The sequence below is a fragment of the Fukomys damarensis genome, unplaced genomic scaffold, assembly GCF_012274545.1.
Source record: "Fukomys damarensis isolate Sample0158 unplaced genomic scaffold, DMR_v1.0_HiC HiC_scaffold_18, whole genome shotgun sequence".
Lineage (NCBI taxonomy): Eukaryota > Metazoa > Chordata > Mammalia > Rodentia > Bathyergidae > Fukomys > Fukomys damarensis.
This window is the reverse complement of record NW_022900930.1, coordinates 21173948-21196953: the sequence shown is the minus strand read 5'-3', so window position 1 is coordinate 21196953 and position 23006 is coordinate 21173948. Positions and strand designations below refer to the sequence as shown.

The following is a 23006-nucleotide window of genomic DNA, read 5'->3' as shown; positions in this document are numbered from 1 at the left end:
AAATACGTTCTCTCTCATTATGTGCTTCTGCTCCAATCTGAACCTGCATCCTACAAGTCTCTTGTGAAACACTCTCTTGGAAGGAATTGGAGCTTAGAGAGGAGCTGAGATTTATGATAATTTTATTATAAAATTTATTATTTTAATACATTCTGAAAAGATTAGGGGAAATATCAGATTCAGATATTTACCTCAAATTCATTATTTATCTTTCCATATTCTGTCGTTCATAAAGTGGCAGGACATTTTACTTTTATAGAAGATTTTGGATTCCATAGGGCAGATTTTTTATTGTCTTTGAAACCACTTTCAAAGAATAAAACTGCACTGAATTCACATAGGTTTACACACTTGTTGATGGGGTTGACAAAAATTTTATTGTATTGATTTTGTGCGTACTATATTATACCCATTGAATATTATTAAAATTTAATTTTCTTGGGCTGGGGATTTAGCTCAATGGCAGAGGACCTGCTGCCTGACAAGGGTAAGGTCCTGAGTTCGATCCCTGGTGTAAAAAAAAAATTTAATTTTCTCTTTGCTTTAGAACTAGGATATTTTCTTTCTTTGTAATAAGTATAAAACATGGGGTTAATTTAATTTGTGTTTATATTTACAAGAACAAATACTATTAGTCAATTTATAATCTGTGAGCAGAAAAATCAGTTCAAAAGGTTTTTAAGAAAAACTCAATGAGAGATTAAAAGAAATCAACATTTGCTCCCAAACAGGAAAAAACAGTTTTGGGCAAATTAGTTATTTCATGTAGTTATTAAAGTATTCTTTTAAAATATAGTAATTATGAATATTTCCATTTTCTTACATTCTGCTTTAGTTGAAACCTAAGGCCTGTAGGAGTGGAGCCTGGTTCCTGCATAAGAAAAAAATTCTAGTCTTGTCCTTAATGCTACAATAGTGAGTCTTCCATGTCTAATTTAGAGAACTCAGGCTCTAACTTATTTTCTAACTTACTGATTATTATTGAACAAGCAATAAAAGGCAAGAAATAAGTATGTTGACATTAAAAATAAAGCCACAGAAGTCAAATTTTGGTTAGATATTATGTAAAGTGTCATTATAGTACTTAAAAAAACTTCCTACTTATTTTATTCCAGCTAGGATAAAAACATACAGTACAGGGCTGGGGATTTAGCTCAGTGGCACTGCGCCTGCCTGGTAAGCACAAGGTCCTGAGTTAGATTATTGGTTTCAGAAAAAAAACCCACAAAGCAGAAGAAAAATTGGTCTTAAAGTATTTCATTTTTTTAAAAGTTCCTTTTACACCTAAGGTGAATTCACACAGATAGAGGGTTTTAGAGGATGGAATTGGTGACAGGGGCATTGACGATTGTATGCATGACTGTTCAGGTGTTGCATTCCTGCTCCTTAATATAGAAACTGGGCTGTATCAGAGTATCAGAGCTCTAACCATTGCTTATCTGCAGAGGCCCTCATTTTAGATTTGCAAAGTTAAACACAAGGGTGCGTTACGATTTGAAGCCTATCACTTCTGTCCAAAGGAAAAGGTCTCGGTATTATTCTGAGTATAGAAATAGAAATGTTGGGTGACGGACTGATTTCATGCTCTCAGTGTCACTCTCCCCTCCTTTCTCTTTTAATTTTGGTAAAATTTTTAAGGGCATCCTTTAAGCAGAGTTAAATGGCAGCAGAGCTGCCAGGCTGCGGGTGTCAGAGGTGGATGCTTAGCCCAACTGCTACCAAAGCACCATCCTTCCTGCATTTGCCTTTACTTCACTCTTGCGGAAGAACAGAGTTCAAGGTGACCAAGGCCAAGGCCATCCCGTCCCTTGGCTCTGAGAATCTGACAGATGGAAAGTGATGGGAGAACACAAGTCCGCTGGGAAGCGACGGAGGATGACAGGCAGCAAACTGACCCTTTCCAGTGGGTTGATTCTCAAGCTGACTCCCACCTTTTAAAAAGAAACTAATGATTCTTTGTGATTATGATGTAAATTCTGGTCTGTTTTCCTCCTCAACTTGGGTATGTCTGCTATGCAGATGTATTTTCTAAATTTTTGGACAGAGGCCACGCTAATGATGTTAAAAGTTAGCAATCGATATTTACGTATCATTTTAGATCTTGTAAGATGGCACGGGCATAAATGAGGACATCTAATTATGTTCACTTAAAGACATGCAGCAGACCACACTCATGATGCAGTTACCTTTAAGTTTGGTGAACTGATCTCCTGTTGATAAGAGTATTTAGGGAGGAGAGGAGGTGAGTAGGGCTGGGTAGGCTGGGAAAGTGTGGAGACCAGGTCAGAAACAGAGGCCCAGGGAGCATGAAATGGAGGGGAGGAAAGCAGACAGCTGGGCAAAGGCGTAGTCATTGGATCTCTTGGAGAAAACGAAGATTGCTTCAATATTGAGGAAAGACAAGACGTGATTACCCTTGTGTCCAGAATGAGGTTACATGGTCTTTAGAGGCTTTCCTCTAAACTGAAATAATTTTAAAGTTATCAAATACTTCATGACAAACTCTTGCTTTTTCTTTTGAATTTGATTCATAAGGCCAAATGGGTATAATCAGTTTAATTTTTGGGATTTGGTTTGCAGGAGGCAAGAACATTTGTATTCTATAGTTTTCTAATATATTTATAGAAGAGCTCCTCCTAAATGTGAAGGCAGGACTGGACCTAAAATGCTGTGATGACTCTTTGTAACTTGACTGTAGGTTTCAAACTGAATAGTTTGTTACCAAGCTGGAGAAGTTCTGACCTCTATGTGTAGGGTGTAGACTAGTAAATGAGAAGCTCGTTCAATGAGTCTGCACCACGCCCAGGGGCTATCTGCTACAGGCAGATGGCATTTCCTGTGAATCAAACCACATATCTGATCACATCCTAGAAAGTATTATATTACAGGGAAAACCAGGTGTTGAAATAATTCACTTAGAATGGAACTGGGCTTTACTGCAATGAATTATCTGCGATTAAGTAGGGTGCTCGTTTTATACAAATGTAGGCATGGCTGGGTTATTTGGAAGTACGAGAACCGTGGAGAAAAACAACTTACATAGTGGCATAAGATGAACCATTCCCTTTATATCATAATTTCAATCCGTGTAAGTAATTACATTCAATTTCTTAAAATTTTATTTATTTATTTATTTTGGTACTAGGGATTGAACTTGGGACCTTGTGCTTGCGAGGCAGGTGACGGAACCACTGAGCTAAATCCCTGGTCCCTATACTTGATTTTTAATTCACAGGTACATACTTAAGACACCAAGTTTTCATTTTTGGTTTTTTTTTTTTGAAAGAAATCTACAGGCTAAAGGTTCAGGGTATATTTTTTCTTTTGTTCATTAAAACCATGGTCCAAGGTCCTTTGTTTGAAAGATGAAGATGGAGGACCCAAAGCTTAAGTAGTTAAAAACTTGAAGTCAATGATTTCTTTAGAACAGAAAAAAGGGATTAGAATAGTATATTTTTCTTTTTTGTTTTGACAAAGTCCCATTAGATCAAAGACATGGTGTATTTTTTTTTCTTTTATACTGGAACTGGACTGATCTGTCTATATATGAATTTTCTCTTCTCTAAAGTGGCGATAATAATATTTCCCACCTCACTGGACTTTGTAAATTAAAGATGCTGAGTTCTTAGAATAGTGCCTGATACTCCATAAGAGTCATCCATTAGCTATTATTAATATTAGAAAGAGGGCCAGGGATTTAGCTCAGTGGTTCCACTTCCTGCCTCACAAGTGCAAGGACCCGAGTTCTATCCCCAGTACCAAAAAACAAAACAAAATATTGGAAAACTGGAGAGAGTATATAAATTATGAAGCTTTTAAAATGTGAGTTTGCAGTCAGAAAGAAATGATGGATAAAGGGATTATTTCATATATAGTATTTACATCGCTTTTTAAAAAATATGGTATGTTTTCATATATCCCTCTACCTCTGACTTATAAAATGCTAATTTTTCTTGTAAGGAAACATTTTAAGGCAGTGTTAAGAGAGATGTTATTAACATGATTAACTATCCTAGTTAATTGCAGTCAGACTGGTTAGTTCTTCAGCAATTAGGCCAAACCGAAATACCTCATTACTGTTTTCTGCCGCAGTGCTGTCTTCCTTAGAGATGCTGGGATCTGTGGGGGTGCCTACTGGATATGTAAAGCAGACAGGATTCTCCTCTTCTTTCTCCTCTTCAATGTGCAGTTCTGGTGTCACCTCTCTACCACCATGGCCACACCACAAGGCATCTTGTTCTTGAGATTCTGGCTGCCATCTCTGGATGCCTGACAGGACTCCCTCACTGCTTTCCTCATCTTCCTCCCCAATGACAGGGAGGGTTATAGGCAAGGGACCCACACTGCTGTATGCAGAGGCAACAAATTTATCACCTAGCACTTCAAGAACCTTTGTAGGGTCTGAAAAGCCCTGTCTCATCTTTTTCAAATCTGTAAACTTGTTTTGAGTGGTCTCTATGGGATCCTGAGGTGGCCTTGCATTGTAAGGCTGGGCTGTGGCCGAGGTCATAATTGGGTGGGAGAAAGGTAGCAGAGAGTGAGATAATCCTGCAGGTACAGATGTTGGAGGCAACAGGAGGAGAGCAGAAGGCTCTTCCTTAATTTCAAGAACGGTCTCCTCTAGGACAATTGGTTTGGCTTGGTTGGCTGACAAGGTTAAAGCACTCAATTTCCCTAATTCATCCAAGAAGTTGTCCAGAAAAGAAGATGGCTTTGGGGTCAAACTGTTTGCTGGTGAACACCCATTTGTCAGGGACAGCCACTTCTGGGCCCTTCCCTGGAAGGCTCCTCCATCTGAACCACATGACATTTTATGGGTGGAAGGAAAGGCTGTTTCACTGGAAGCCAACTTAGAAAGGAGAAAGGGTTGTGAAGTTGGGAGAATGAACAAAGAAAATAATAATAATTGTCAAAACACAGAGACAGAGAAATACAGGAAAAGGGTGGTAGTGAACATAAAAGTTAATTTATGTTGAAGCATAGACATAGATTTGAAGATATTTGGAAGAGATGTAGAGTAGAATAAATTTTGTTGAAATTTAAATACATAAATTAAATTATGCTAATTTAAAGTTACTTAGCAAAATTCTACTAGTTTTGGAAGAGGTTAAGTGTTCTATGAGAAGATAGAGATTATGAAGACAAACTGAAATCTTAGAGATTTAATTTAATAATTATCTCTTTTAGTATGAAAGATATTGGCAGCTTTCCAGCTGATAAATATCTCTGAAAAAACATTAATGGAGAATGCAAACAAACTGCTAAGTCTTTTTTATTCCCTGAATTTATTTACTGTTATTTCTTCCTGCGGGAATTCTCAAGCTTTATCACAATTTTCTCACTAATGTTTGCAAGGTTGTAACATATGACTATAATATATGGTAATAGAACATTATACATGAATACTTTTCTAAGTATGTTCCCCAAAACATTTCAAGAACAAAAACCTATCGTCAGAATGAAACTTAACTTACACAACTACTGCTTTAAAGTTTAAAAAAGTCTGAAGTAAATGTTTATAGAAAAAGGGAGCATTAGATATTCAGAGAGTAAACTTCTGCTATGACTCCCAATCTCTCTCAGAAGCTTGACATTTTACCTAAACTTAAGAAGGTTTAATGAAGCTTAATCTCCTGAAGTAAAAATATACTTTAGTGTATCTTAATATCATTGCTGTATTGTGGATATATCAAACAAATGTAAATTTTTATGCAAGTTCATTAAAAGTAGTTCTAGATGTTGCCTGACAACTTTTAATACATGATCCTATCTTTGCTGAACAAGAAAAAAAAATGCTACATATATAAAGACCTTGGGAAAGGCTGGTGGAAGGCCTTCTACTTTAGTGCTTTCCAGATGGATATCACTGGTTGGAAAGAAAAAAAAAACTTCAAGAAAGATTCTGGAGATGCACTTTCTGTGAGACTGTTTAGACACAGTACTTCACAGATGCAGCTGACCTTCTTGGAGCTGGGGCCTCAGTAGAGATTTGTGTACAGTGAATTCTCCACTTAACTTTTGGCTGCTGTATATTGTTGTAGGAATGGGGTACTAGTTGAATTTTTAGTTGTTTTTTAAAAAGAAATATATCATTTTATCACAGGGTGGCATAATGGTACAATGTGTCACAAAACTCATCTGAGGATCTGAATACAGGATTCAGGACTTGAGGATGCTTAGTAGTATTTGATACAAAGTGAGATTGTAGATGTTTGTGATTGCACTGATAGCTACTCCTATGAATTTTTGATGAAATATAAATTACCTAAGTCTCACTTGATAGTCTACAGAATGTCCCATGTTAGCTTAAGCTCCATTTTATGTTACTTATAAAGCAACAAAAGTTTTTGAATAATTAAATTTTAAAATTCTATGAAATAGATAGTAATAATTTAAGATCATTACTTTTTACTTTCTCTCCTGGAGAGGAAGGTTATGGGTTGAGATAGAAAGATCTTCAAGTTCTATCATCATCATGATGACTGTCATCACTACTGCTGTCTGTTGCTACATTATAGTATCATTACCACCCATATATGTGCTAGAAGGTTAAACGTGCTCAATGTTGCAGTGGACTTGATTATTGTTAAAATCAAAATAAGTATGTCAGCGTACCCATATCACAAAATACACCAGTAATACAGAAATTATACAATTTTCTTCTCTTCCAAAAACATTACAATCGGATTCCATTGTTCTCAAAGCAGATATATGAGAAGTAATATCAACTTATGTGTGAGTATCCACTAGAACAGAGACAAAATATCCAAAAATGTGATTCAAATGTATAAAAGAGTGCTGAAAAGTTACTAATGAGTTTCTCACTCTATTGTGAATATCTTTAGAAAATAGATTTAGTTTATTTTGGATCTCATCATCTAGAAGTATATAATCTTTTTCTTCCTGGAAGTGGTTTAAGAGAACACTAATGAATTTTCTACATTAAGACAATGACATCATAGCATGGATTATCAGCTAGAATAAAACAAGTGTTTTTTAAAATTATGGATATAGTTTTTCTTCATATTTTCTCCAAGGAGTGAGAACAAAGCACTATTTAGTTACTAGTGAAATTTTTATATTCTTCTATTTGAACTTTATATTAAAGAAAAAACTAAAAATACACTCAAATCTTATTCACAATAATGATTAAAATATGAAGATCTAAAATATTATATTGCCATTATTAATTAGGGCATATGGAAGCTCTTAGGTGCTAATAAGCCTTTGAAGACACATGCTTTCCTTCTTTATAATATTTTATATAAAGACACAGTCACTTGAGATTTATCCAGCAATCAAAAATTTATCAATTTTTAAGATTTATTAGACTGTGGGTGAAACAAATATACAGATGAAGATGCTCATCTTTTATCAGTAGGAACTCCTGAAGAAAGGATACTGATCTCTAAGTGCTAAGTCCTGGTAGTAAGAAATATATGTAAAAAGATTCCGGAAAATTTAAACAATTAAATGAAATTAGAAAACACCAAACATTTCTGTTACTTAATGATAGAGAGTTGAAAGTAATTACATGCACCTGAAATCCAGTCTTCAAAGGGGATTAAAATGAATAAGGCTAGGGTTTCAGTGCTTTTAAATGACACGGTCTTTCTTTAAGATAGATTCTTAGATAATTTATTTATTAAGATGCTTCTAAGATTCATTTTCCAGAGGTCGTTTTGGTTACTTTGGGACAGTATCTGCAGATGATCTTGCACTGGGACATGAAGTGACTTTATGCTTTTGTAATGTCTAATATGCAATATTGCTTTGTTAGCTCTAGATGATTTACATTTCATAGCCTATCTCTCAGTTAAAACAAAAAATAATGCAACTTTATACATTTTGAAGTGATTAATATTTTAGAAGTAATTCCTTGCCAGTTTAAAATTTTATATTTGCATTTAATAACAAGGAGAAAGAAATCCTAAATACCATTCATAAAAGAAATATAATTTAATAGAAAATAACAAACAATTCACATTGTGAGAAAGTAGAATAGTTTTTTTTGTAATTAATCAATTCAGGAAGCAAATTCCCTTTCAAATTGGATATTGAGAAAGATAACTGTCTTTAGATACAAGTTCCACTGAACAATAGAGTTTGTGCCCTAAAACTCATAAGTTTGAAGACTTCTAATAAGCTACATTTTCATTAAAACTAATGAGCTGAAGTACAGACTCTAATTTAAAAATTTGTCTTAAGCTCCATTTCTACATAAAAAAGCTTCAAGACTTATAGAATTTTGTCAACCTTATATTAGCCATGTGTTTTTAAGATACATTATTTATATAGATAGCATTTTATGTTGTATGTGCTTATATATTATAAATTATAATTATACCTATATATAGATATATTTTATATAAGCATATGATAAAAATAAAATTTATACATATAAACAAGGCTCCAGAAAAAATTAGAAAAAAATATGTACATAGAAATACAGATATGTATCCTATAAAGTTTACCACACTAACATTTTATTTCTCTTTTAATATTTTAACTTGAAAATGAATTAGCAGAATCAAGCATTAATCCTTTATGCCAGCCTGCACTTAAGACAAATTAAATTATATTTACTGGCAAGGCACTTATGTGTAAAAACATAATATGTAAATTCCTTTCTTTGTAAAAAACCACGATGTTCTTGTTAATATCCTAAAACCACATAATGAGTATCTTATTCCAGGCTTCCAAGTATTATATTAATATGTCAGAGCATCCTCTTACCTTATTGGAACTTAAGCTGTGAATTCTATCACTAGAGTAGCTGTGGGGTATTGGAGGCTCAGGGTAATCCTCAGCACATTTTGTATTCCTCTTGATAACTTCTACATAGGAAACAGGGAAGATGCCTTGTCTGTTGGTACCTGGAATTTTACCTTCATACCAGTTTTGATCAACTCTTTTAAGTAGTATAATTCTATCTCCCTGTAAAATGAACATTATAAAATGAGCATTATAAGTAGATGCACTGACAATAGAAAACATAAAACTGTCATTGTTTCCTACTAAGCAATAGTTTTCTATTTGGGAAAGTTTTTGTTTAATCAGAGAAATGCAAGTAAGACCTTAGTGCGTACTAGAAAAATACAGATGCTGAACATATATGCAATTCAACCATCTGTTCTTTAGAGTCACTCCTAAGTATACTTGGCTAAGGTGAATAGTCTCATACATGTTTCATACAGTGTGTTATTTGTGTGTTATATCAGGAAGCAGACTAACTGAACAGGTAACATTTCAGTGACAGTGGTATCATTCTATTTCTGTCAGATTTGATAGAATGTCTTTCTGCAGGAAGGGCTTTAGAGCGTGTCTGAAATGGGTTGCAGAAACCAGCCTCTGGAGAGGGTAAAATTGAATGGCACACTAGTTTTCTTCTTTAATCTACATTTTCTGAATAAAAAAATAGTGACTATAAAGGGTGAGGAGGAAGACAGAATTCTAGAATATCCATAGTTGTGGCCAGGATTGACACTCCCCTGGTCTGCATCAGGGCATTAGTTCTGATTATTTGGTGGCCCTGTCCTATTTGTCATTAAATATCTGAATAGAACCTTTGGCTTTTATAGTAACAGAGCTTTCTACATTTACTTTTCTCCTACCTGCAATGACGCAGAACCTGATTTAAATTTCAATTCAAAACCATGCATGGCCCAGAACTGAGGCAGCAAGCTACTGTTCAATAGCAAAACTGTAGCTGACCATCCAGAGCTGACACAGAGGTTTGGGCAACCGCACCTGACACAAGGATGGAGGTCACATTGAGTCAGTAGCTGTAGGACATTAAGGTGCTCTGGTTCAGGTGCTTAGATCCTCACTGAAGTTTCTCTTTTTGTCAAAGTGCTAGATGGCTTATTTAGTGTGCTCCACCATCACTGAGCAGAACATACTGAGGAAAAGTGAACCTCTCCACTGAGTGCACTAAGTTTTTTAGTACACCAAGAATAGGTAACCACTAGGCTATTGGGTGAGTGCACTGGAAAAGATTTTATTTAAAGCATGAAACAGAAGATGATATGGTTTGTGTTACTGAGTGCTATAGATGGTAGTATAACAGAATCAGTTAATGATACAGAATTAGAACTACATGGAGAGATTCAGATCAAGTTCTGCCAGGACCAGAACTGTGGAATTTCCTTCATTTTACCTGGTCAAAGATTTTCTCGGTCGGCATGGGAGATGCCAGAGCACTGAAATTAATATTGCTATTGAGGCAGGAGATTAGGGCACAGCAAAGCAGCTGGACAATTGGGCATGACTTCACCATCACAGGGACCTGTCCATCATGGCCAGGAGGCATGCATTAAATGGCCTGTATCTGACATCAGGGAAGGATATAAAAGTGGCAGCTATTGGCCATGCAGCCACTGTTCTTTTGCTTTCATAATGACCCATTCTGCATGCAGGATGTATTTTCTCTTCTCTTTTCCTCAAGAACTTCTTCTTTGGAACACTTCTTTTTTACTTCTTTTCTCTTTTATAGGCCCATCCTATGAGAAGGGCATAGTTTTTTTTTTCTTCACGGGTACTTTTTCACAGAACTTCTTTCCTTTTTTTTTTTTAAACCATTCATAAATGTCAAGCTTTTACGTTTTTCATATGTTCTGTCCCATTATTTGAACAGGACAATAAGAGCCTGCAAAGGGCCACTGGTCAGGACAACATCCGGTAACACTAGCTTGTCTGTGTTGTGTGCAGGAGTAGTTACTTTAAGCAAATATATGTCATTGTATTGGAGACAATAACAATAATTCACTTATCATTCTCAACCGTGTATGCAAAGTAGCAGATCAAAAGAGTTCATTCTGGTTTGTTGAGAAGGGATGGCAGGATTGGCAAGGTTGCTAGTGAAATTTGGGTTAGCCCCTGGCCCAGAAAAGGATGATCAAGGAAACAGCATGGGTAGCTATTTGAAAGGCTTCCCAGAGAGGTGGTATTTTTGTTATTTTATGATGATTACTTCATTCCAAGATAGAGAAAAGTGTGTGTTGGAATACTTTTCTTTTAAAAATAGTTGAATCATAAGGCAGCAGACCAAAAATATTTTGAAGTATATTAAAATGCTGTCTCCTTTTGATGTTCTCACTTAAGTCTGAGATATTCAGCCAAAGTGCCTTTTAGAGAGGACTTGGGGCCCTGCTTCCCAAGCTATGCCACAGAGGGATTTTGCCTCCCACAGATATCTCTCTGGAAGGACACAGGGACTAGGAGCAAGAGTGACTCAGGACAGCCTTAAGGAATCCTTTTTGGAAAATGGAGAAAATACAAAATTGTCTAAGGAAGATGATAATCTTAGTTTGGTTTAAAAAGTACAATCTTTCCTACTGAACTTCTGAAGAAAATAGCCAGGTTACCTTTCTCAGTGAGAGCTCCACATTCGTGTCTGCACTAAAATTATATTTGGCTATAGCTTCTCCAATCTCTCCAGGCTGGGCCGGTGGAGGTGGTCTTGCAGGCTGTGCTTTTTCAGGAGGTGTGAGTTTCTAGGAAAAGAAATAGTAATTTATTCTTTAACTTGTGGTAACTTTTAAAACAACCACCAGGATGGAAAGGGAAGGCACATACCTCTACATATGAGATTGGGAAAATGCCTACTCTTCCGTGGTGCTCTCCCTCATACCAGTTTGGATCAATTTTCCTGAGGATGTAGACAGTATCGCCTTTCTTAAATGACAATTCCCTGGAAGAGACATGTTTACATGGTTTTTTTCTTATGTGTACAAATTATTCTTAAGATCCACACCCTTGTTAGATGTCCATTAGTCTGGAAAGTGTACTTCCAACATGTATTCTGTCAAGCTTCATTAGGTAAGGATTTTCCTCGAAAATGCCTAGAAATCGTTCATAACGTAACTTTAGAAATAATTGTGAAAAGTATAAACACAACATCTGATATAAATCACAGGAAGATTAATATATTTAAAAGAGGAGACTATTTGTTTATTTTTCCGTAGTCAAAATATTGTGAAGTTTGGCAAAATGACGGACTAGTGTTGCATTGATTTTCTTTCTGTCCTGAAGCTGGTCAGCCAGTGACCACCTCCCCTCCCCTCTGCTGTCCATGTGCTAAAGCTCACAATAAGGAAAACAAACATCTTAGAGTCTCAGGACAGAGGTGTCAATGCCAGAAAGGTATCTCTGGATCTTTGGGGTTAACAGAGAGGTATCTTATCTTTGATAAGGAATTCATTTTGTGTAAAAGAGTTCATACTTTTATTTTTTAGTGGGACAAATCAATAAATATATGTTAAATGTGAAGACATGAACAAGTGTCTGTTATTTTCTTTATATCTTTTATTTTTTAAAAATAAAAATATTTTAAAAAACAATAAGTCAGTTTTTTCTGTTTTGACTTTCTAAGAAAAACAGTAGGTAAATGAAGTCTTTTTTAATTTTAAACTCTGATGAAATTATTTATTTTGAATAACTCATCCCTACATCTATCACCCTCCTTACATCAGTTTTTCATGACTTCGTTACCCAGATTGTGCTGGTTCATTATTTTGCAGAATATATGATGAACGGAAATTGATGTCAAATGTAGAATATCTTTCACTGACTGAAAGAACTAATTGATAAAAATATTACACATTAAAAAAACGATTACACATTTAGAAGCAAGGAAATCTTTTTTTTTTTTTTTTGTGGTACCGGGGATTGAACTCAGGTCCTTACGCTTGTGAGGCAAGCCACCAAACCGCTGAGCTAAATCCCAAAGCAATGCAATCTTTATATTTGTTGTGCATTAAGTTTTTAGAAACTATAAAAATTTACAAAGCTTCACAGTCTAAAGCTTTACAGCTGTACAGTCAAACATAATACTTCATGTTTTTTTAGAACTGAAATTGAAACCAGAGCCTTTCCCAATGAGCTACATTCTCAGCCCTTTGTAATGTTTTATTTTGAGACAGAGTCTCACCAAGTCCCTAAGTTGCCCAGGCTGGGCCTGAACTCGCATTTCTTCAGCCTTCCAGAGTGCTGAGATTACAGGAGTGTACCAGGATGCCTGGATAGTATTTCCCTTTTTTATTGAAAACAAAATAAGATATTTAATGGTTTCAACCCAACAGTTTTGTTTGTATCAGGAACATTTTATTTCTTGATGAGGTATTTTAAATATATGTGCAAATTAGGAACAACTAATTTTTTCCTTTTAAATATGAGGAGGATTTTCTCTATTTGTAGAAGTTTGAATTTAAAATTTTCAAGTCATTTAGACAAAGGAAAGTCAATTCCTTTTCCAGTTTCCAAAGCTCTGTCTGTCTCATCTCAAACCTAGAGTCTCATTTTAATCAGCTTTTTTTTTTTTCCCACTTTTGAAGAGCGGCTCCTGAAAACCTCTGGGAAATCATATTTTATTTCTTTTTCCATTTAAAAATTTAGTCATTATATTTAGTGAGTTCCTTGGCTGTATTTTTATAATTGTTATTCATAAATATATTAGGTAAAGAAAAATAGTTTTGAGGACGACTGAGCTTTCGAAAGCTGCACAAGCCATCCAGCGCCCTGAGCTTTGTGTCAAACACAGAAGTACATTAGGGGTGACGAAAGACTGTCTTTACATCTCCTATGGACAGAACAAGAGGGATGTGACTAAGCTGTGATAAGCCCAACTTAATTGTGGTATGAGAGACATTTTTTCTTACTAAAATTATGAGACTGCTTCTATGGAAGGCTGCTTAATCACTTTCTCCAGAGGCATGCACAGTTAACTTTCGCTGGTGAAGGAGGCCTATTCATCGCCTGGTGAAAGGCAGGGGTGGTACCCTTAGCCCGTGACAGGCAGCTGCTCGCTCTCCCACAGGCAGCCTGGTTTCCCGGAACGTCCCCTGATGTGCCCATGGAAGAGGTTGAAGGCTCTACTCATGGAGCCCACACGATCCAGTGAGGCAAGCGGTAACCCAGCACCTGTCCTTAGGATCACATAGCATCTTCTTCTTTGAAGGTTTTTTATTTCGTCCTTGTACCAGGGATTGAATTTAGGACTTTGTGCTTGCAAAGCAAGCGCGGTGTCACTGAGCTAAATCCCCAGCTGAAGGTTTTTTTTTTTTTTTTAATTATTAAAACTTGAAGAAACACTTCTTGAGTCTTAGGCAGACACCCTTCCTATTTTATATGCTTTGTTATTCCTTGGGGAAGTATGTGCTTAAATAAGTTTTTGATTGATTGTCATGAAGAAGAAAAAAATGTGCTTTATGTCATAAAACATATAATAGAAATCTTCACATCACGCCCAGGTGATTGTGCCCAGAGTGCACAAAACAAAGCAGAAGCTGCCCGGTAGTTTGGACCCAAAGGCCCACTGGTGAAAGGCTTAGTCTTCGGCTCAGCATCACGGGGACAGAGTGGAGACCCTAAGAGGTGGGGCCCTTGGGAGGCCCCCCGGTCGCTGGAGTGACGTCTTCGAAGGGGACGGTGGGTCCTGGTCATTTACCCCTCATTTGCACTCTGAATAGGAAGTGAATGACTCTGCTTTGCCACATACTCCCTGCCAGTATGTGCTGCTCTCCTCCTCAAGAAGAGTCCTAAAGGCAGTAGATCCACCCCTTCGTGATCTGAAACCTCCAAACTGAAACGCAGTAAATTTCTCCTCCTAAGTCTACAGTATCAGACATTTCACTGCAGTAATGGAGAACTGACTAGTAGGTTACTTGTTCAGTCAAAAAGATGACATAAATTTTCTTCGAATTTTAGTTTTTACACCAGATTAAAGCCATGTTTGATATTTTATTTCTAAACAGTATTTCTCTTAGTTTATTCTCTATATGATCAATATCAAATTCCAAGTGGCATTATTTTTTATATGTCTTCTATCAGACACAATTTCTTGAAGTAATGATTCATATTATATGCATTTTAAATAAAAATTTTTTTGATTATATATATTTTAATTTGAACAACACTAAATTTAGTGGTAATTTACCTTGAATTCAATATTGAATTCCAAGTTTTGTGCATGTGAGCTACAAAAGATCTACACAAGTCTTTCTTGTTTAAGTCTACTTATGTGCTCAGTACTAACCTTCCCCAACCACATCCTGTTAGGTGAAGGAATTCCTAAAATAACAGGATAAAAGGAATAACGACACAGGACTAGGAAAGTACCAACATTAAAGAACCACCGGCTGTAACTGTGCTCAGAATCTCCCAGATTTGAGCAGCAAGAGCCAGAGATTTCACTACAGGAACATTTGCACACAGTGCTAGTCATTGATGTCACAGACTATGTTTGATACAGCTGGACAAATGAATGCTATCAAATTCCCCCAGCTAGGGTTAATTGCCCCCGTTATGATTTAAATGTGAAGTGTCCTCCAAAGATTCATGTATTGAGGGCTTGATCCCCAATGCAGCCATCTTCAGAGGCGGGGCCTAGCCAGGTGGTTGGATCTTGAAAGTGCTTACCGCTTCGGTGGATCATTTCATAGCTGCACGGGCTATTAGGAGATGGGCCGGGATGGAAGGAGTAGGTCATTGGGGCGTGCCTCAGTCTCCCTTTCTCTCTCTGACATGTTCCCTACTTTCTGCTTTTCTCTACCATTTTGTTTCTGCCTTCAAGCCAATCATGGACTGAAATCTCTGAAACTATAAGCCAAAATAAACCTATTCTCCTTTCAATTGTGTATGTTAGATATTTTACCCCAGCAATAGAAAGGTGACTAAAATATCCTCATCGCTTTACTTTTAATTAAATCTTTTTTTCTCATTTAATTACATCTTGACACGAAAATTCTAGACACAGTGCTGGCTCTGGCAGCATACATACTAAAAAAATTCTAGACACAAAGATTCTTCCTTTTCTGTTGAACATGCTTAAAATAATTTAAGACTCAGTGTTTTAACTAAACTCAAAATGGAGATAAAATTTCCCTATCCTAATTAGTAATTCCAAAAGAACAAGGTGATTAGAGTGGATTTTTGAATTGGGAATTAGGTCTTATTTATAACACATCCCACTGCAGTATTTATTTTTTAATGTATTACTAGCATAGTTTAAAGCCAACTGAAATCATATGATGAATACTTATCTTACTTACTTAGATGTCTGAGCCTTAAAATCATAAACAGCTTTTGCAGGCAGTTTCTAAAAAGAGAGGTAAATAATCAGCACTAATTTAAAAATTGAATTTCTTACAGTTTCACAGGAAAACAAGACCTCAGGGGTGATAAATGCACACACTATAAATCTAATGTGCAACTTATAAATAAATAAATCAATTAGATTTGCATTTGGGCATTTAAGGTATAATAGGGATATAATAGCTGACCTCTTCACAATCATATTAACCTTAGGAACTAAGGTATCTTAATGCCATAATAGGCTAATAAAATACCTGCAGAAGATTCTTAGATGTAATTTTGGCTATTACAAAGGTTTCCTGTGGGACAATTGTGGAGGGTCAATAACTATGTGGATTGACACAACTCTGAATTACAATAAAAGGACAAAAAGCCATGAAGGAAGACATCATCCCCTTTATTAAATATTTATAAACATTTTAGTCAAGAACCTTTAGCCCAGTTATTACTGAGAGGCTGGATAGTGGCTAAAAGTACATGGGCAATCATCTGTATGCCCGATGGTTAACCAATCAGAACGCTGCCAATCAGACCCTTTCTTTAGGGTGTGATGTGACACCTGCTCATGTTCAAACTTGGGCACACGAACCTATGTGACACCGCCGGTACCCTATAGCTATCCATGGCTCTTTCTTCCACACCAGCCATTAATTCCTTCACCCCAGTCTCTTTCCCTGTGAGTCTAGAGAACTTTGAAAATCTGGACAATTTCTCATGTCCCACAGCCACTGGAGTCTGTCAGACACCTGTGAGGTCCTCCTAGTGTGACTGACTGTCAGCCCAAGACTGGCTTTCAGTTTCCATCAACCCTCGTGGTTCCAGGAGAGTCAAGGACCAGAGCACTAAGAATCGGTTGGTGCATGGCTCTTAGGGGCAGTGCTACTAATTGGCTGTTAAAATTTTTTTCAGGGATCCTCTTTACAAAAATTAACTAGAAAAAATTATTTGCATGGAATTTATATTGATTTATAAATTATAAAGGAAATTTCTTCTTTCAACAAGGCAGCCCAATCAATCCAGGACTCTTTTAGACCACAAATGTTGATTCGCATGTGTCACTTAAAGATGCAAGTGAAGTAGGATGGGTGCTGTGGTCAGAGTGCAGACTGCTTTGAGTCCTAGGCTCAGGCTCCCAAAAAACCTCTTTTTTATTTCTCAGTTGTTATTTTCATGTTTCAATCTGGGTTCTTTATTGATTTGTGGTGTAAGCTTTACTGGCCAGGGCTTTATCAAGTATGTCATTTTAAAAGACTCCAATGCTGATCATGCACTACCTCTTTTTCTGGAGTTCCTCTTCTTTCCCGTGGTGCACTTCTCCCCAAGTCAGTCAAAGCGGACGAGTAACTTCTGGGGGACTCTCGGTCTGTCGGAAAGGAGACGGTCGGTCAGAGTGAGAACCCGTTCGTTCAAAGAAGATTTGGTCAGCTATTTTCTCCGAGGTAACTCTTCCCCCAGCTCCTCATTCTCCATATTGGAAAAGACACCATTATTGAAAATATGGATATAAAGCTAACTGATAACTATAAGTGATAAGAAACAAACAAAGCTAGAATATTTCAAAATGAAAATTATTTGAGCTAGCAGATGCATTATATTCATGTAGGTAAATATAATTGCTAATTGTTGAGTCATTACCCTGTAGTGCCTGGTGTAGATAATTCATAGTAATAGGGATTTTTCATATCAAATATTTTCACTGCTATTTCTATTCTATTCCAATTTATAATTACTATTAGATGGCCAGTAGAGCATGGAGAATTTGAAAATAGCAGCAATTTGTAGAAACAGAAACATTTGTGAAACAATTTAAGAATGCAGCAATGGAAATGAAAAAAGCCAAAGAATGAATGATGCAGACAGGACTGTGGCGGTGCCCTCTCCCCAGCTCTGGCCTTCCCTTGTGCCCAGTTGAGAAACCACCTTATCAGAAAGTAAGATTTATTTAAAACCACAAAGGGATAAACAGTCATATCAGTTGCCACATAGCCAATGAAATATTGAGGTTTTTGTTTGTCTTAAAGTAGAATATTCCTTAATAGTATCTTGTATTTACTATTACACATTTTATGACTTATACGTGGGAGTGTAACTAGAGATTGAAACTATATTAACAGTTTATGGTATAGAATTTTTTTGTCAATTCTTTTATCTCTTTAATGAATTTAGTTATGTTAAATAACAAGAAGCACTAAAATATAAATTATTTTATCCATCTCTGAAGGAATTTAAAATGCTGATGTATAAGAAGAAAAGGTTTAAATGTTCTGACTACTTTGACTAAATGGAAGAACTGATTACTTACAAGTGAGTAATTAGTTGCACAACCCATGTCAAACTTCTTGTAAGTTGTGAATTTCAGTGTCTTTAGGTTTATGAAGGTGACATGGCCGCAGATGTTTCAAGTAAAACTTAGTTATTTTCATCCAAGTTAGAGGATATGTACAGTATGTTTTTCATTCTAAATTAATATACTTTTATGAACATAAGGATCTTATAATGACTAAACATTTTAGATTACTTTTACTTTAGATTACTTGGAATATAAACTCCTCCTTTCTTGGACTGCACATAACTGAAAAGCAAATGTTTTGTTAAGGAACAAAATATTTTTGCAGTGCATTTCGAAGTCTCCTTAAGTAGTGTTTCAATAATGTACTCTATCTGCACATAGCATTGAGACATGCTTGTATCAGGTATTAGAAAAGGGAACAAGGTAGCTAACTGAAAAGTTACATTCTTCCATGTCTCAGTGTCAAAATTTCCACTTGTTGAAATTGACTTTAAAAATCCTAACGAGTATTTGAAGCATGTTGAATAGCACGAGTAAAGGCAAAGATAAACAATAAAAATAAACTAATAAAATAAGTACATTTGTACAATGGTAATCAACAATTGAGTCACAAATAACACTAATGTGAAATTAAAATTGTGTCTCTTTTTTTTCCTATAGAGATATTTGAGTGAATAGCTATACAATTTTAAGGATTATGTAAAACTATTGGTTTTGATTAATTTTACAGTGAAGAAAGTTCTCCCTAAGTATAATGATATTCACTTACAATTTCTGCCTTGAAATAGTCTTTTCAATTTGGTAAATCGTTCAATTTATTGTCCCAACGTAACAGTTATAACCCTAGCAAACAAAATGTTTGCCTTTCACTTTTGAATGAGTAAATTTTTGTGAATCGATGATGACTTTAAGCCACACACGGAGCTCACATATTTCACGGGCAAATGAGAAATAGTAAGACACGCTGGCACAACAAACACTTGCTCGGAAACACATAACGATGCCAAGTGGTCTCACAGCTCAGGAACGATGAGATGTGGGGATGGGAGATGAGAGAGCTGGAGGGTGGGTATCTGAACCACATGGAAAGAAAGACAGAAAGTTCATCCACCTTGGAGACTGAGCGCACCGTCACGGTCCTGGGGGTGGTAGCTGTTGTCGGGTGTGTCCACATCCGGGAAAGAGGCACTGTGAGGCATTCTCCCACAATCGGTCTGGAACAGCGGACAGTGAACAGCACCATCGTGAGGCAGCGGGGGGAAAGGCTGGTGCGTGGGGCTCCTTTTCAGAGCTTTAAGGGATGAGTTCCTTTCAGGAATATCTGGCAGCAGTTCACTGATAAGACGGTGCAGTATACTGTTGTCTGGCAGACTTCCTCTTCTCTTTTCAGCTTTGATTTGGTCACAGATGTCTTTAAGGGCAGAGTCCAAAGCCTCAAATACAGATGCTTTACATTTTGCCTTTTCAGTCTGCTTTTTGGGAGTCACATTTTTTTTCCTCCGGAAAGGCACAGGGCTGACTAGAAATGCAAGTTTGGACAGGCCGGGGTCCATTTCTTGTCTTCTGGGCTGCTCCACATTTTCATGCTTAGCTCTTTCATGTTTTAACATTGTGGTGAATCGAGTATAGGAGGCTGGGCACCGGCCTTTGCAGGAGCTGATGAGGTGCCGATGGTGGTGATGGTGATGATGGTGATGATGGTGGCTGGATCCGTAGAAACTTTCAGAGGATGTGAATGAGAAGTGATCAAAATCACTTTCACTGCAAAAGGATGACCCTTCCACGTGGATGTAGTCACTGTGATCAGACACAACTCCATCCTGGTCACTGTCGGAAAACTCCGTGTGAGTTCTCGGTTGCTCGTCGCTGGTGACTTCGATGTGAATTGGCACCAGGGCTTTAGACTTGTAGCTTCGTTGAACCTGAGAAGGATGTCTGCTTTGATTTTCTTCCTCCAGCAAAGACTCAATGGAAAATCGCCTCTCGGGACACAAACCATTTTGTTGTGGTTCGAGGGTAACAGGAGATAACATTTCGTCTCCTAAATTTGGCATAGATTTTGACTTTTGAATCAACTTTTCAAATTCTGAGATGCGGGTGGGTACCATGTCCCTGGGCACCTCCTCCGTGGAGGACTGGCTCCATCCTTGGAGCAGGCCCTTGTGTTGCTGCTCCTTTTCATACTGCATTATTCTCGACTTCACCGAGCAAATCACCTCTGAATTCATCAAGTCCTTCCGATTAATGCGGTGCATTTTCTTGTACATTTTTAGGAACCCGGGGGCGTTGTGGGCTGACCTGTACCTAGCCCTTGATCTACTGTTACCTCGACCCTCCTGGATGTAGGAGGAACCCCAGGTCATGGGGCAGCTCTCTTTGGAATCCTCTTCACATAGCAGGGAGCCCATACTTTCTGACTTGGTTTGGGGGTCAGGGAAGCTATCACAGTCATCGTTTAGGAGATCGTCACAGCTACGGGATTTGATTTTGGGGGACACAGATTCTTCAGTGCTGCTCCAGATCTCTGCATTTTGCCGGGCCATCTGCCAGCCATTCTTGAAAGTGATGGCCCTTTGTGAGTCCCTTGGGACATCCAGATGCTGTCCATAAGGACTACAGTACTCTAACTCACTGGAGGGGGTGCCATGGAGCCCTGAGTAACTGCAAAGGGATGGACACATTTCGCTATCATCCCCACCTTTTAATCCAGAGCAGCGTGGCAGGAGAGAGATGTTTAGAGAGGTTAAAAGGTTCACAAAGAGAGGAGAGTATGTCAGTATCAGACAGCACAGCAAAGAGAAACCAGTTAGTGTGGCTTAATCTAGACACTGGTCGTTAACACATGTAGCTTCAATTTTAGAGGAAAAAGGTCTAATTCTATAGGCATGATGATACTTTTTCCATGAGTGTACCTTACAGATTTTAGAGTCAACAAAACCATATATAATAAGTAGCTAGCTTAGTTAATATACTTATTTCTGTCGCATAATTCATACATCTTTCTGCCAATATGGTATTAAAAAAAAAACCAGAAACAAAACATTTATATCTCTTAAGCTAATAGCATGCCCTGGTGGTAATTTAAAGGTTTAACAATTCATGCCCAAATCATTATAGACTTAAATCAATTTAATAGGATGAGGACTTGAAGCTCATTTGACTTATGGGATACATAGGTAAAAAATAATTATAATTTTACATTTAATGAATATGCTCATAACTATACTAAATAATTTTTCATGGGCATTGGATTGAAGAAGGTGGAAGGAAAAGTATTTTCTAAAATTGCAAAATCAAAATAGTGTGAACTATTACTTCCAATATTTTTTCAACAATAAAATAACTAGATCTTCTTTAAACAAACTAATTTACTTCTTTAACTGCTCACCTTTAACCTTTCATTAGGTACATTGTTCTTTTAAAGATAACTGGATATAATGTAAACTTTCATTAGAGGTAAATGAATCATGCTTCTTTTATGGAGAAGTTTTTAAAAATTATTAAACCGTTCATTTCAATTTGTTCAATTCATTCATTTCAATTTGAAACAGAAAGCTAAACTTGACCTCAATTTGGAACATGTATGGAAATATTCGTTGCTTTTGTTCTGCTGAATTATCTAGTAATTGAGAGGCCAGATTACATCTAACAGGACATTTTCTTCTTTAAAATAAAACTTAATGAAGGAAAATATCTCTCTTAACAACTAATGACTTATGTTCCTTCAGTTCTTCAAAAGCAGACAAGCACATTAATTTGGTATGTAGTATTTTGGGAAAGGAAGTTGACTTAACACTCCCTATGATAAAAGAGACATTTAAATTTGTCAGAATCCTTTCAAGTTTTGGATAGTAGCCAAGAATAATGAATCAATGGCATTTCATGACTTACTTGTTATCTTAAGGTATTTGTGTAAATGAGTGGAGGCCAAAAAAGGTATCTCTGTTAACACAAAAAAGGAGTAAGGAATGGGGCTCCCTCCTCCGAATCATCCAGCCATTCTTCACAGCTTGACTAGGACTTGGAAGGGCCCAGACTCTGGACTAAACAGTCAGTTATTCTACCAGTCTACCTTTTGTATACAGTTCAACTATTAATTGGCTTAACTGCTGAGTGGCAACTGCTTTAGTGCCTATGATTGGTCTGTGTAGATGAATGCCTCCTTTTTCATGGAAACTTCTGCTAGAGCTCGTTTTCTTCACACATTTAAAAATGATTCTCTCTTCTGTTCCAACTCCAAGAGATTGGAGGAGATCATGGGGCTCCAAATTTGGTATGGCCCTAGGGCTCTGTGGAAATTGGTTCAGTCCTGTCTCTCCATCTCTGAAACATTCCTGTCCCCAAGGCAATAATACTCTAAATGATCTTTCAGAAACCAGAATGAGTGACTTAATTCTCTTTCAACAGTTAGCTCTCTGCATTTCCAAAGAGGAGACAGGAAATTGGAAACGTAGCTTGTTGATTTCTAAATTATAATTATGAATTGAAACCAGTTATAATTATGAATTGAAACCAATTACAATTTTAAATTGAAACTGCTATGAATTGTCCACTATGTTTTGGGGTAGAACATAAATGAATACTCTGCAGCATACACAAAGATTGATCAAAATATGGACTAAAT

At 36.8% G+C, this 23006-nt stretch overlaps 1 protein-coding gene across 6 annotated transcripts in view; it reads right to left on the bottom strand.

Annotated features, from left to right (window-relative positions):
* Window positions 1-23006, bottom strand: part of Sorbs2 (sorbin and SH3 domain containing 2) — a 209765-nt gene that overhangs the window by 14441 nt on the left and 172318 nt on the right. For 3 of the 6 annotated variants that reach the window (XM_019206849.2, XM_010619774.3, XM_010619775.3), the window contains 5 exons: window positions 17367-17455; window positions 16050-16096; window positions 11578-11692; window positions 11367-11495; window positions 8737-8937 (listed from right to left, as the gene is read on the bottom strand). In XM_019206849.2, coding sequence (XP_019062394.1) covers window positions 8737-8937; window positions 11367-11495; window positions 11578-11692; window positions 16050-16096; window positions 17367-17455 — 581 coding nt within the window. Of the gene's footprint in view, window positions 1-4069; window positions 4850-8736; window positions 8938-11366; window positions 11496-11577; window positions 11693-16049; window positions 16097-17366; window positions 17456-19493; window positions 21081-23006 lie in introns of all 6 variants that reach the window. The other 3 variants (XM_033765408.1, XM_033765407.1, XM_019206848.2) reach the window with 2 other exon arrangements.